The following is a 16,512-nucleotide window of genomic DNA, read 5'->3' as shown; positions in this document are numbered from 1 at the left end:
ATTTTTTAATGGAACTTGAGTGAAAATATTGATCTTAATAAATGATAACTCATCAGCCTAAAAAGGGTAGCTCTCTGTACTGTACTGTATATTTACAGATGATCTCGACACGATGCAAATACTGAAATTTCATAGTCTGGTGATACAAGGGTATTAAAATTAGCAAAAAGGAAGATGGAGAACTGGAGAAAGACCTTGCTACTCTGAGGTAATGATGAATGAAAATAATCATAAAGCACTTGACATAGGATAAATAATTTTAATTTTAATAAATAATTAAAATAATTAAAATAATAAATAAAATAACTTTTAATTTTAATAAATAATTTTAAAATGTTCAGTGGTGAACTTCATTCTTTTGAATGTGGTTTTGCAGGTTCTGTGAAAATAATAGGTTAGTGCTTACTAACAATGCTGGTCTCTGGATCTCAGAGGGGATATAGTACAACTGGGAAAAATACACAGGTGATGATCAAAATCAGTGAATGACCAAATAGTTGAAGAGGTAAATGAGGGGGCATATGGTAGGGGTGTATTCCTTGTGTAGGACTGAAAGGTGAACAGGGAGCAACCATACACTGCTTTCCTGTACAAGGGTTAATGAATCTCAAATGTAACCAGCGAAAGGCAAACTGGAAACAAAGATGTGCTTCCTACAGCATGGAGTTAGGTTACAATTTGCTTTATGAGCATTACGAGTGGTAAAGTTTTCATGGTTCAGAAAAGTTTTGATAAACTTGGAGACAAAAAATGTTAAATACCATCCTTGGCACTTTGTGTTTTGTGTCCCAGCTTGCTATATCCTCAGAAAATATTCTGGCAAGGGTAATCACATGCTTTGTGTGTCTTTGTATTTTTCCCTAGCCATCAGCTGCTGGCAATAGTCAGGGACAGAAGATTGGACTAGGTGGATCTTTGGTCTGATGCAGCCTGTCTCCTCTTCTGATTAGCTGTCCATGCTATCTGCTTTTCTCCTGTCTGACCTAATTTTTTTTCTGCTGCAAATTAAGTTGATATTTTTGGATTTGTCCCAACTTTAAATACCTTTGCCAAAGTTCCATTTTGGTTCTTTAATGCACGTCTTCCATTTCAAACCTTGAAGGACCTTGGATTAGGAGCTCAAGTTTCAGTCACTGTTGCTTGAAGCCACCTTCAACTGCAGCTGTAAAACAAGTGCATACTCTGACCAAGACACATTGCTGACTGAAGCTCCTGTACCTTTGTAGTTTCCAGCACCAATATTTTTTAGGGACAAACTGGTTAGGCAGTCTTAGATGAGATACAGCCATCTCCTTTGTTGTTGTGTATTGTGCTTGTAGATTTGATGTTGCCTGAGCCCATGTGATGATTGTGGAATATTCTGTGAACAAGAGAGGCTTCCTGGCACTGTACAGAACCTCTCTCTACAGCCATGCCAAACTGAAGATAAAGTAGCAACTTGTGCTGCTCTGCTGGCAGTATATCATATGTTTATTCACCTGCCTTAGTGCCTCCTTCCTTCACCAGAGCCAGACACCAAGCTATTTCCCACCTCTCCTGTCATTTGGCAGTGCATAAGGACCCACTTATGTGGCTGTGTCTTACTCTCTGGTGCTAGGGGTGTTGGCAGCAGTGTTGAATTGGTCTTGGCAAGAGTGTCACTGTGGTTTTTCATCTTTGTGCCTGACTTTTTTAGTGCTCTTGATCTGCTGCTGAAAAGTACAATGCTCCTTGAACAACTGAGGTGTTACTGCATAAACTGTAACGTGATGCTGTGTCTTCCCTCCTTAACTCTGTCAGGGATTGCTGTGTTGCGTGGCAGAATGGGTGTGTGTTCCCCTCACTGAGGAGTCCTGTCAGAGTTGGTAGATGTCCTGCACTGTGTGGACTCCCTCATGTTCATCCTGTCAGCTAGGCTCTTTTGGAGTCATCCTGCTTGGTGTAGTAGTTGCTGTCCTCATTTCACACATTAGCAAAAAGCAGAGCTTTATTTAAGACCTGTATTTAAGGAGATGGCACACCTATCTACTCGCAGCCTGTGTCCTCTCTTTATCACAATACTGCAGCAGATTTAGTTATGTGCCCTAAAGATAAGGATGCTAAGAGATCAGACATTACAGACTGAAAAAAGATCTTTTCCTCTGTTCTTTTTCCTGTTCTGCTTAGCAAGCTGTCAGGCTTCACTCACCATGTCTTTGTGATGTGCTTTATACACTGATATATCAAGAGAATGCTCAGGTTTTGTTCACGAGTCCAGGTCACTTCATGGCTGGTGCTGCAGGCTGAGCACAATGCTTCGAGAGCAGTCATGTGGCTGCCAGCTGCGCTGCTTCTGTGCCACTGGCAGCCCTCTTGATCACTTGAATGTGTCAGTGCAGACAACATTTTGCTATTCACATGCTATCTGAATGTCTCATCAAAGTTTCTCTGCCAATTTTCTTGTATTTTCCAAAAACTTGTGTTATTTCCATTTATAATTAGAGTTTGCCCTGAACTTTAGTTGTTTGGATTAAGCATTTAGCTGTATATATTCCCTTGCATCATTCTCACACAGTCCTTAGCAGCAGCTCTTCTCTGTAAATTGCTGTGTATCTACTCTGAAGAGTTTCATAGGCTTTGGCAGAAGTTCTTCAGAGCAGTGTATTGATTGCCTTCTTGTCTCCTCTAGTTGTGTGTTGTATGCACATGCTGGGCATTTATATTTTTCTTTTCTCAGAAAATGGATTTATGAAATACTATATAGTACTAGTCAAAAGGTCAATAGTTTGGAGCATCTTAAAAGATCAATTTCTGTTATTCCTTGGAATATAAATGGTGAACTATTAATATTCTGAGTTTATCCTAAAAGGATGACTTAGTATTCCGACATTTCAAAAAACTGGAAGCAAAGATTGTAATTTTGCTGGTAAATCCAGACTATAATTAGTTTGATATTATAACACTGTGCCACTGTTTAAAATATCTTAACTGTTTGACTTCAAGCTGTCTTTGTTCAAAACCACACTTCACTACCACTTTCCTACAATGAAAATTTTCTTAGGATCTTAAAAAATTATTATTGTAAAACCTTGTAAAATTAAGGTAATTGCAGAACAGAATTTTCAAGTTTCTTTGAAGAAAGCTTGACAAGTAAAACAAATTTTTATTGCAAAAGTCCATGGTTCTAGTTCTATTTAGGTATGTTGTCAATACCACAACAATCTTGGTGAATCTAAGACAGAGAAATACAGGTGCTTTTTTTTTAACAAGTGACACTTTTAGGGTTTTAAAATTAATTTTTGAGTAATTAATGATGTTTCACAATCTGCTTTTTGATTTGGAACTCACTCGGAGTTGTGGGAAAAAATTGAGAGTGAATTTCACTTTCCCAAGGGTTAGGTTCCCACAATACTACTAAAGGCTTTGCACCTGAGGTTGAAGTTCAACAACTGGTTTCAGTTGAAAGCAACACAGTTGTCCAGCCTTTCCCTGTTCCCTACAGCTAACTTCTATTCTTTCTCTTATTCTGACATAAGCCTTTGTGCTCTAGTGGGGCAGATCAAATTAGGAAATTAACTCAAGCATCTGAAAAATGTCATGGTAAAAATGTCATGGATTAAATAGAGTTTTTGATATATAACTCATTCTAATTCTCCCCTGACTGAATTTTTCTGTTTTTCTAAAGGTGATAAATTACGTTCTGCTTCTCTGATAGGTGTCACAACCATATAATCTCCTCCTGTCATATGCATGCAGATGCTTTCCTTTCTCTATGGCAAGATATAGAGTACCCTTATTTTAGTTGGTCTGATCAAGAAACACTGAAGTTTACTTCAGTGCAAATGCTTTTAAGTCCAATTTAATTTTCAAGTTGTAAATTCTATTTTGGACTTGAAGAGGGTTTTGTGAGCCTAAAACTTGTATGGTTTTGCTACATGAATTAGTTGGTTTAGTGAGAGATAATACACTCCTTTGATAAACATTGCCTTACTTGGGTTTTCATAATATTTTGGTACTTAATTCTCTTGCAAACTGAAAATAGCGTGGTAGCTTGAAACATATATATTTTTAAAATAAAACTGGAAACTAAATGTTATATTTTTAACTCCATCTTCCAACTGAGAAAATTTCACCACCTTTGTAATAACAACTGCAGAAGTTGCCAGAAGGAAATACAGACTCTTTGGCAATAGCACACAAGGCAGTTGGGAGCTTTTCACACCTGGAATCTGCAAATGGTGATGAGTATTTTTGGCACCCAAGCATTTGAGAAAGGAAAACCTAAAATTACATTGGTTCTGTGTTGAATTTTTAAAAAGATTTTCATCACAACCAGTACAGTTGGAAATTTAAGTCAAGATTTTAAATTCAGTTTTCTCATTGATGTGATGAATGATGATTTTTCAAAACACCAGCTTTTAATGGATGTATTTAGAAAATATTCAGGTTTAAGTGTAGGATGGCTTTCTAGTTTGGATGTTCAAATAGACGCATTTAAATAATTTCTATCCCTGGAATTAACAATTTGAACATGTTCTTAGCCTTTCTAAGACAGTGGGGTTTGCTGTAAATGTGGTGAAATTAGGACCTTTGAACATTTCCTGCCCTGATTTTCCCTTTATGCTGGCCTTTTAAAATGTTCTTTGTTCTTTAAGTTCTGCTTAAAAATAGAAAATACAGAAATGGAAACCATCTTAGGCAGATTTCAGTTGGTTTACTAATTTTTTGAATGAGTTGAAGGCAGGCAGGTAGGGCTCCTAGTATGCTCTGAGAGTTCCCAATAGCAAAAGGTCGATACTATTCCATAGTGGAGGCAACACGACATATGTTCCTTTCTATGGAACAGAAGTAATCTTCTGTGCTCCCTTGCTTTGTCCTGGAACTTACAGTATCTACATTAGGCCAAAATTGTCTGTGCTACTTTTTCAACCTTAGGTCTGAATTTAAGCATCTATATAGGCTGGTAAGCAGAGGTTGGCTTCAGTTTAGGCTATCTCTAAGGGAATTATAGACATGTACACAAATTACTTTCAAGGATTGCCCTTTTTACTGGAACTTTTGCACTGTTATTTTCAAATACCATATAATCTCTTAGTGTACTTGGATGGGGTAAATTCATCTTTTGCAAGGCTAATGTGTAGTTAAAATCAGTTAAAGTGAATAGAAAGGTTTTAAATAATGGATGTCTGTACAGCATTCTGGATATTAGCTCTAATGCTCCTTTACCTGTTCTTGTTTTATACTGTAATCATTTCCCAGCAAAGGCTTATGTTATGGAACAGTCTATCCTCATTCTCTTGTCCTAGTTACTCCATGACCTCTCACCTGGAAATAAATTTGACAGAGGGCTAATTGTCTTTCATTGTAGTTGTGTTATCTTGAAAAGTGCCTCTGAAGTGACAAACTGATGAGTTCATGAATACAGAATTTAATTATATCTATTGCAATTAGAGTGACTGTTATTTTTTTAGGAGAATAGTAAAGACATGTTTTTGTTTTGCTGAAAATAGCCTTGCTGCCACCTAAAAAACTGCACTGCTAAAGGATTCATCTGCTGAATGAGTAAGGGAAAGCTTGCACCTTAACTGTGTGTCATTAATTATTAATCTGCTTCAGTAGAATACAGAATATGCTGCAGCTTTCTTAAATTGTTAACAGTATTATAGCCTGTTAAAGAGCTGTGCCGAAAACAATGTATCTCAGTAATACAGATGCAACGGTATTTACTTATATGAGTCTTTAATTCATCTGTGAAATTTGGAATGGGCCAGTCAGTCTGAATTCTTCCAAATTCTTCCAATTCTTCCAATCCTTCCAAATTCAGAGAAATTTCAGTTTCAGTCTTGACCTGAGAACCACCTCCAAAGAACGCATATTTATATTTGTCCAAAAGTCCTTTAAATGTAGTCATCTCTAGTAATGTCCTTTTCTTCTGTATAAATTTGGGGAAGGTGATTGTAGTCTAAATTGCATGTACTAGAATACATGTTATCTGTTACTAGGTAAGGAATATAAAGATATTTATCCACTGCAGTACATCAATAATTAACAGATTTGCAGATTATAGAGTTTTAAGACCATTAGAGAACACATCAGAGCAACGAAACTCTGCCTGGGTTAGATTGTGAATAAGGTCTTTAAAAACCATATTTTTGTAGCAAGAATATGCCTGAGTGTAAGGATGGTGGTATTTAAGTGTTATAGGGTATAACTGTATAAATATATAAGTGTCTGATAGTGTTGTGGTTTAGCAAAAGTATAAAGCATTTTCAGACTTAAATTAGGGAAATAAGACTTCTACCACAAAGAAGTAATAAGAAAAACTTTTCTCCATATTAGGAATTGGTATGATAGAGTCTAATTCAGTGTGGATGTCTAACTCAATGTTGTTGTCCGCACAACAAGAAAAATGTGGAGCAAGGAGAGGGGTGTTTTGAAGGAGGACCATATAAAAGACCCATGGCTGTGAAGGAAGACTTAAAACTAAATGTATTTAGGTGTTTAAATGAAGTGAAATTACTGGAAATGGAATTTGGTTACCAAAACTGTAACCTGTGGTAAAAAGTTAAAATTAATTGCATTAAACCTTGAAACAAAACAAATTATATTTATTGTGAGGAAAGAAACATACTGGAATGTGTTAGCAGTGAAGAACATTTGGAGTCTTACATATTAGTGTGTGCTAATTCACTGAAATGGGTTGAAGCTATGAAGCAGCCTGATCAGGTAAAGGTTTGGGCCGATTTCAAGCCTTCTGGCCTTGAAATTTGTCACTGAATCCTTCTTCTGCTTTACTTAAGTCTTGGAAAAAATAGGATTCTTCAATTTGACATCAACATGTTTGTAATGCTTGCAGTTGATTATTAAGCTTCAGGAGGAGCTTAGCACCTTGTCTTCAGGGGCTCATGAGAGAACTTTTGCCTCCCATGCAGGACAGTTCAATGGATCCTGGTGTTTTATGGCTGTGAATACCTGGTTTTGATGATATAGAATAGATATGGTTGCTTTGTAATGATCTAGGATGAAAGAGATTTAACAAGGAATTAGTGTATTAGAATAGGATTGAGGAATTGTATACAAATGAAGATTTTGTTACCTTGGCCATGCAGATATTACATACAGCAATAGAGTACTTCTACGACAATTCTTAAAATACAGGGTGGTTCTTTGAATGTATATGTTGGACCTTTGCATTCTGGGCCAGTTGCTGATGCTCTCTTAGTCTGCTCAAGAATTCACAAATGCACAGCTGCCAGAAATACTTGTCAGAGTTGTGACTATAAATTGTAAAGTTAAATGTATTAAAAAAAGAAAAAAATAAGGATCAAATCCAGAATCAAGGCTGATAGCAGAATTAACAAAAAACTCTGAACTGTCATATCTTTGATTTAATAAAGCACTTTTCCTACAGGTGATGAATTTTGTTCATGTTTGAAAGCTTCAGCAAAAATCTTACTTACAATTTTAGATTTTGCTCTGGTGAGATGAATAGTTTCACCATTACTTGTTTTAAGCAAATATCAGGAAAAAAATAAACTTTCTTGGAATTCCAGTATAGAAGTGAACAATTTGTCAAGACCAACCCATGCTTTGATGTAACTGACAGGTGGTAGAAAGAAAAGCAAACATTTGAGTTAAAATGGGGAGAAGGGGAAGAGCCACTGTATGTGCTTTAAGTATGTAATTTTGGAAATAGATCTTTTCCCCTTCATTAGTGGGTTTTTGTTTCATCTTTGTTCCTGTGTTATGATAATTCTGTTAGAAAAGACAGTGAGTGTGGTCCGTGGTTAGTAAAGTTAAGGGGTTCACATAAATGGCTCTAGTTCTTTTTAGAATTTTGACCTTATCTGCAGGGGAGAATTTACTATCACCAGTAGAATTTGAATTGGTTTAGTTGAACCTGATTAAATTGCAGGATGGATGCTGTTATTCGTAATACACAATCTTAATTTGTTTTCCTTTCATTTGTTTGAATTAAATCAATTTAGGCTATGTATTTTGAATGAACACTCCTTTACAGGCACATAATGCACTCTCATTGGGTGTAAATTTAGATCCTCAGCCAATCCAGATTAATGTTTCTCCAGAGGGATTTCTTTTATCTGGAGTTGGTTCAACTGTCATCATGTCCTATTTAAGCAAAAAGGCATAAATACAACATGAAAAAGAAATATCAAAAAACCATGGAAAACAACCACAGTTTCTGTTGTGTCAAACAAACGTTTGTCTTAAAAAGCCAGGTTGTTCAAGCAGTGGAATGTTTACTAAAAAAGCATCTTTTAGTCCCAGTAGTAAGATTGGCAGTTAGCCACTTGGAAGGCCATACTGCTGATTTAAATCAGAATGATTTTACCAATTTTGCATATCATTTGTGTGTTGATTCAGGGAGAGAAGCATTGTTCACTTGTAGTTATGCTATTTTGAAAGCCATGGAAATAACCTAAAGCAAACATACTTTTCAAAGAGTGTTGTCTTTGGATAAGAGGGCTTATAGAAACTGTTACATTTGTATAATTACACCAGTGTAACAATAAGTCCAGTTCTAGAAAAGCTCAAAGAATTGAAATAAGCTTTTAATGGGTTGTAGTAGTTGCTGATGGGAGCCATTATGTATATGTTAATCTCCAAAGTACAATTTTTTATAATACTATCTATAAACCAATTCAGCAATGATTGCTAAAACCAGAAAATAAAATAAAAAACGAACTGTCAAAATTACCAAAGACAGGGTTTTTTCCCTTACCAAAACCAGTTGTTTATAGCCTGAGATAATTGTACTTAAGATGTATTTAATCAGAAATAATCCTAGCTATGTGAAACACATTGTAAAATGTGAAGTAGTCTGTATGCAGTGCAACTGAAACTTAAGTATCTATTTCTAACATAGTAATTTTTTGCTTAATGTTATTTCAATGTTGTTATATATTACTATAAATTAATTAAACAATTATTGAATAAGTTATTAATTAGATTATTTAATTAGTTACTAATTTTAAAAGGGATTATTAAAATTAGGTTTAAATGTAATTATGCCTTGCAGCAATTTGAAACTGCTTGTGGAATATACCTCTGAAAATGTTTAAGTTTATTAGTTCTATATTGAGATTGGTATTGGAGATTTGGGAGAGAGCAAGTTGGAAAATTAAGGAAGGCTATCCTTGATTTTTTTTCTGTACTGGAAACCGTTTGACTAAAATTTCAATGTTAGTCACTGTGGGATACAAAAACTAGTTAAGGTGCTGGATGAGAAACAAAACTTTTGCTCTATTTCTTGTTATTCTGTTAATCACTGAGTTCTGCTCTATTTCTGCAGTGACTGGTTAAATGGAAGCCATTCCTGGGATCTGGATGGTTTCTACTGACACTGACTTCGCATAGCGGCTCCATCACCTCAGGAGGTTGCAATGAGTGGAGGAGGGGATCAGCCTGACATCCTCAGTGTGGGAATATTGGTCAAAGAAAGATGGAAGGTGGTGAGTATGCCTTCCTGCAATTCTGTGTCTTCTTTTCTTTTTAGAAAGAAGTGGTTTGTGCTTTGAAATTTAATTTGAAAATTCTTATGAGATATATTTTGCTAAGTAATTAAATTAATTGTGAATGAGCTTTAAAACTACTTGTTTCTCTTACCCTACTTTAAAGAAAAGTGATGAGGATTTAGAGTGTTTTTTTCTTTTTTTTTTTTTTTTTTCCTGATAAGGACCTAGGAGAGCTCTTAAATCCCAATGTAGTGCCTGATCCAAGCACAATTGGAAGAGTACTGTTAGTATATTGAACCCAATGAGCCAGTGATTATATCAGTCCATTTTGGAGATGAGTCAGATGCCCTCCCCTGAAACCAGTAGGTTTGTGAGATTTGTTACTCCTTATTGGAAGATTTTTCAGGGCCTTGCTGCTCTTCCTTTTGTTTGTTGGATTTTATGGCATAGATTTATTCTCAGCTGATTTGTATTCATTTGATTGTGTGCCAGCATTGACTTTGCCATAAATAGCTCTGTTCCCTTTTGCTGTTCATATCCTTGATTTGCATCTTGAGGGAAATAGTGTCCAGTTGAAGCTATTTTTGCTGGGAGAAACAGGCTGAGTTCTTGTAGTTCCTTCTCCATTCCTCTTGATCGCTTTGGTTTTTTTAACTTAGAATTTTAAAAAAGGGAAAAAAAAAGACCAGTTCACAATAGAACATTTAGAGTATCTGTGTGTGTGTGTAGTGGGCTGTGAATGGATTTTGAATTGCTCACTTTATATTACTCTCCTATTTCAAGTTTTTCAGAATTGTAAGACTGAACATAGAAGATACAAATTCATCATTAATTTTAAATTCATAAGAGAGAATGATTTCAACTGTCTTGTACCCTATCTTTCATTTAAATATGCAGAAAGCTGATATTAATGTTGTGTGGGAAAACTTTATATTTCCTTTCAGGTAAATAGAACCTAAATAGCTATCTCTGGAGTATAAGTATTTGTAAAATACCTGCTTATATTTAATCTCAATACAGCAGTGAAGTAAAAACAGAAAGCATAGTCTTGAATCAGAGCAAATAGTATAAAATACCATTTAAAATACAATAATATACAAAATATAATAGATAATAACATGCATATCTCTAGCCACAAAACCACTTAGTTGTCTGATCTATGCAACAGCGGCTGTGTTTTCTTCAGGTTTATTTTCTTTCCTATGTAATGAAGACTGCTGATGACATAAGTGTCTTCTGGAAAATTTTGCAAGTATGCTGAAGTTCATTTCATGTAATTACACATTTTCACTTTTATGTTTTCCAGATACAGTATTACAGGTAGATGAGTGCAAAGTATTTCCTGTGGGTAGCTCTTCAATTTCTTATCTTCTGTAGCAAACATTAAGGATTTCTTGATGGCATCTAAGGCAATAGACTTACTGAATTCAGGATTTCATAGGAGTGGCTCCCAGCAGGAGAAACTGAAGTGTGGTTTTTGGATTTTTTTATTGTTGAGGACCTTGTTCATTGCAGTTGTGAAAACCAAATCTAAAATTTTTGGACATGAACGTTTTAAAAAACCATGTTCAATTTAGTTTAATTTTAACCTAGACATTAATTAGGGTGATTCTATTTTGAAAAGTAAGCATAAAAAAATTATAAAATATTTTTTCCCCAGTGACAACCCCCTTCTCTAGTGTTGTCTGTTAGCTTTTGCTTTTATTCTTTGTTGATGCCTTTCCTCGTGCCTCTTTTTTGCCTTTGAAACATTACAATCCCTGCTTGGAGAGACTTGCTTGTAATGATAATTGATTTTAGATATATTTAAGAATGCCATTCAATATGTAGTGTAAGCAAAAAGATAAAACTTGTTCAAAATTGTATGCTTTAGCCTGGAAGCATATGAAGGCACAGAAGTCAAAGAGAGAATGGAGAGAAAGAGTTTGGGGTGTGAGATGCTAAATTCAAAAAGAGAAGGCTGAAACTAAAGAGCAAAGTGGGAAATTGTAATGCAGGTGTAAACAAGGACAATGTGGTCTTCATCAAGGTAAAAGATGTTGAGCAGGTGTGGCAGGAGACCAGTATGGTTGAGTGGTCACCACCTGTGTGAACTGGACAGCAAAATGCAAATTAACAGAAGGTGGGAGCAGGGATGGGCTGCCCAAGATTATGCTGGAAATGTTGCCTCAGTGTGATGAATATATGGGAAAGCCAGAGCTCAGTTGGCAGTTGTGACTGGTGAAGGATGTGAAAAGCAACAAGAAAAGCTTCTATAGGGATGCTGGCAGCAAAAAAAAAAAAACACCCAAAGAAAACATGGACTTATTCTTGAATGTGTGTGACTCGGTGACAAAGGACATGGAAAGTATTTTTTTCTGTAATCAAAGAGAGGTTAATTTGTGCCTGGAACTACTGAGTGGTGTAATTATTGGGTGTATGTTAATGATTCTTGTGTACTTTAGCTGAAGATATAAATTGATCTGTTTATTTTGTTACTGTAGTGATGGTTTTGTTTGTTTTAAATTTATTTTAAGCACATATGTTGAGAAACAATGCTTTCAGTGGCAGTTTTTCGTAGTCTGGTCATTTCTCAAAGCTGGCAAAAGTTAGATGATAAATGTGTCTACATTTGTAAGGGGGTGAGGATGGCTGTGTCACCTCTTTCCTTTTCCTCTCACCTTTTTCACCGTGTATTCTCACTGGTGTGCTTGTACTATGCTGAAAATTCATGTGTTATCTGTTACCTTCTTTATTCATAAAGCCTAGGCTATTTTAAAAAATGTTTTTCCTGCTCAGTCAAATGTCTGATGGTGTTAATTAGGAGACATTAGATTACTTTTCAGAATCTGAAGATAGGTCAGCATATTGCTGCTCTCTAGAACCCTGGACATTTTAGATGACATTTTATCCAGTGTAGTCATATAATGTTAGCAACTGTATGCTTTCAGATGACATTTAGAAAACCATGTTAGTCTTAGGGTAAGTTCTTTTTTGTCTCCTTTTCTCTTTTATCAGCTTTAGAATGTTAGCCAGGGGAGGCATTTTGTGAAACAGCATTGACATTTTTTGATATTGAAAACCAAAGAGGTGCCTGATCCCCGTGACCACTTAAAGCAGAGTGAAAGAGACACCTTTTAATATTTGCTCTGAAGGTAGTGCAAACTAATTAGTATGCTATGAGCATTCTTTTTACCTCTTTCTTGCACAGATGAAACTTTCAGTGCTGCAAGTTTCTTGAGTCTGTCTGTTAATAAGAATGATATTGGTGAATTTTAAGTGAATGTGAGTAACATTTGAGATGTATATTCAAAGATAATCTTAGTCATTTCTCATAATTTATGATTTAGCCACTGTATAAAAGTCTTTCCAGGAAGTCTTTTCAGGAAGTCCAAAAACTGGTATGACTTTATACCATTATTATTCAGTGTGCTTATTTCTGAAAGGACAAAAAGATGGTATATTTTAAAAATGTCACTGTGCATTTGTATTTAAAGATCTCTGGGCTGTGTGTGACTATTTGAGGAAGGACTTTATTCAGCATGCTGGCTTTGCCCAGATTCATGCTGGGAATACTACTGCACTCTTCTATTATGCTACATACAATAGTGCAGATGGGGATCAGGTGTGTTCTCTTTCAAACTGTGGTTAGCCATACCTTGGTCAATTATTCAGTAGCTCTTTTATGTACTGAAGGATATAATTATTACTTTTAAATCTATTTGTAATAAAACAGCGTTTGCAGTATGACAGGCAGAACAAAGAAGTATTGCTGTTTTATTTTCTTTCCTCTCCCCTCTTTAAAATATGTTTTTGTTCTTTCTTTTTCCCCAATATAGTTGAGGAAAATAGGAGGTGGAGGATTTGGAGAAATTTACGATGCACTGGACTTGCTTACTCGGGAAAATGTTGCACTGAAGGTCGAATCAGCTCAACAGCCAAAGCAAGTGCTGAAAATGGAAGTAGCTGTGTTGAAGAAGCTGCAAGGTAGGGCTATACCTTGAATATGTGAGAAGTAGAATGTCAGTGTATCTTCTTTAAAAAATAATTGTCATTATAATAATATTTTTAGTAAATATTTCCTATATTCTGCAGGTTCTTGGTAAATGATTATTAAAAGTGGAATAGAAGCTCTTTCAGATGCTGAAAGTTTTGCTGCAGTGAAGCTTTTGCTTGAAATGGGATGAGATGAAAATAAAACGAACAATAATTCAATTGCTGCAAAAATCTTGGTTCAGATTTAGTTTATTCTGAATCCATATCTTCTCTTTGTTTTTTGCTCTAGACTTTGTTATTCTTGTTTTTATTTTTTCTTCTAAGATTTTTTTTTCTGTACTATGTAGCATTGAATATTTGAGGGTCCTTCACATAGCATATGCGTTAAGAATATTTGTTTGTTTTGCTTTGCAGGTATTGCTGAGATTTCTAATATTGAAATAGGAAATGTACTTAAAAAATCCCCATGAGCAAAAGCCCCAGCTTTAGAATACTGTAACTTGTATGAGAAAACTACTGGCATATAAAATCCTGAAATACTTCCAGGGTTCAATTCCTTGAACCAGAGTTTGGATAGTCTCACTTTCTGTATGTTTAGATACTTTAATGAAGTTATCAATACAGAGAAACATGCAGTGACTTCTCTTCATTGGTTTTTGCAACACAAGATTACAGAAAGATAGTTTAAACAATTACTTTTTCTTTAAAAATTATTATTTTTATTCTGGAAGGTTTTGAATAATACATGCATTCCTGTCAGCAGCTCAATTTTTCCAAAGTCTTACTTTGTATAAAACAAAGTCTGCATGACATATGGTGCTGCCTAATGTGCTGTAAAGGTCACACTGCAGCAGGAATTGACAGCCTCTATAGATTTAAGAGGGCAAGCATGTCACATGTTATGATGGTAACAAACTGTTCCTATGCTTTTGTCTGTTTCAAGGATTTCACTAAAACATCTACTATTATATAGCTGAGCAAGGAGATTTTCTTAGAATTTTAAAGTTTCTAGTCCAGAGATGAATAGGAAATTTCAATATTGCCACTTGAAAGTTTGGAAAATATTTGTCAGGATTCTTGAAAGAAATTATCCTGAAGACAATGAGTTTTGAAGAACAAAATACTCTAACTCCTGGGGTTTTTAAACGCTCAGAATTAATTTTTTCCAAGAGTTTGTGGGTCTTTGTCTGTACACAGGAGCTTGATTCTATTTTACAAAACCCAGAGTCCTTAAAATGGAATAGATGAAAGAACTAGATGATAAGGAAATTAGTAGAGCTGAAAGAAAACACTGCAATTTGGTAGCACTACAATGCTAATGGATTTATAAAATCATAACCTTATATAGGACTGTGTAACTGGAGTGCATTTTAACTTTCCACTGTTAATTACAGTATGGTGGAATTTCAGTTAAGATATTAGAAAATGGATTTTTTCTTAGTCAAAACTTTTTTATCTTTTAAAATACATGCGGAAAAAAGTTGATGAAATAATAAAATATTTATGTGCGAAAAATTGCCATAGGGCCTTAGAGAAGTTATGCTCTCCGAGGAATAATTAGGAAACTAGAATTCCAAACAGTCCAAGTCTTCCTACAGAAGAGTCTTTGGTTCTATTCAATAATGGGAAACATCTAGATAAAAAGAACAGAACAATGAAACACATGACCACTGAGACAAATAATCCACAAAATATGTAATCCAAATAAATATTTGTTATTTATTTTCTCAGTATTATTTCTCTGAGCAAATAATAAATGGAAGCTTTTGTATAACTGAAAATCAGATTTTATGAGAGATCTTTAAAAATAACACTTTTTACAATCTTTCTTATAAGAAAACAATCTAAATATATTATTCCTTACCTTTTATAACTTCTTGCTCTGTTGCACCACAAAAAAAAAAAAAAAGAAGTTGGTGGTGAAGGTAACACTAGAGGTGACCTCCAGTCATTGTTGGGGAAGTTTACACCTAACACTGTTACTGCTCTGGTTTTAGACAAGGAATATTGTCAGTGATCAGTAAAGAAAACTTAGTGAATAGATGGGTCAATGAACCTTTTGCATATATTGTGATTTATAATTTGCATAGATACAGTACTTTAGTTTTACATGCAGCTTTTTTTATCCATACTTGGAAGGTTTTTTATTAAATAAGGTTATGGTAGGGACCATTTTATGTTTTTTATGGCTCCTAGGAGCCATTTGCATTAATTTCTTTACCGTCACAAATTTCATTATGGAAGGGCTTAAAATTTGAAGCATAGAGAAAATGAAGAAAAGTGGATGAGAATGGGGAATAGAAAACAACTTTATAATTACTTCTTAAAGATTTTTTATTATTATTTCTAAATGCTTTTTTTATAATGTAGAAATTAGTCTTATTTTTGACATTTTTTTTTCTTTTCATGAAGATTCTGACCAGGTGAAATTGTAAACAGTTCTTTTAGGATATTTTTGTAACAACTTTATATTATCATATGTTCTCTAAGACCAACTTTTATCTTGTTCTTCTACCCCTTTTTGGTGTATGTATGTATGAGTATATATAATTACTCTTCTCTTCTCTATGGCTTTAGGTTCTCTTCTTGCAAAGTGTTCTAGTTACATTGGTCTAGAGAGGAAGGAATAGAATTGTCATGAAAATCCTTTTTATTTCAAATTTTGGAAAATTTCCTCTGTTATAAGAGTCAATGAGCTTGCAGTGTTGGTGAAGATTTTCTTCATGTGTGGATCTGAGTTTTAAAAAATATTGCACAGTTTGTGGAATATTATAAAGAAACAGGCTTTTAGAAGAGAATAAATCAACAGGTGTGTTCTTCTAGTGTATAGTAGTCCTAGAGACATTTTTATAAATATCCCTATAAACATGCTTTTGAATGTATCTGTACTATAGTCTTACTTCACAGAAACTGTGAAACTGATATAAGAATAAATGTTTGCAGAAGTAGGGATGCACTATTTCTTACCATTCCTCATTTCCAGAAACTTTTGAAATTAAAACAGTGTGGTCATTATTGCAGGGGTAAAATGAGTAATAACTATGTGGTATAATGAAGTATATAAAAGTAGTATCTTTGTACATGGTACAGTGACTAATGAAAA

At 34.7% G+C, this 16,512-nt stretch overlaps 1 protein-coding gene across 1 annotated transcript in view; it reads left to right on the top strand.

The window, feature by feature from the left end:
- Window positions 1-16,512, top strand: part of TTBK2 (tau tubulin kinase 2) — an 81,085-nt gene that overhangs the window by 13,016 nt on the left and 51,557 nt on the right. The window contains exons 3-4 of the mRNA XM_059473477.1: window positions 9,272-9,431; window positions 13,253-13,400. Of these exons, the coding sequence (XP_059329460.1) occupies window positions 9,363-9,431; window positions 13,253-13,400 (217 nt within the window). The 5' untranslated portion in view covers window positions 9,272-9,362. The remainder of the gene's footprint in view (window positions 1-9,271; window positions 9,432-13,252; window positions 13,401-16,512) is intronic.

The sequence above is a fragment of the Ammospiza nelsoni genome, chromosome 6 (assembly GCF_027579445.1).
Source record: "Ammospiza nelsoni isolate bAmmNel1 chromosome 6, bAmmNel1.pri, whole genome shotgun sequence".
Lineage (NCBI taxonomy): Eukaryota > Metazoa > Chordata > Aves > Passeriformes > Passerellidae > Ammospiza > Ammospiza nelsoni.
The sequence above is the reverse complement of the archived record's forward strand: the minus strand, read 5'-3'. Positions and strand labels throughout refer to the sequence as shown.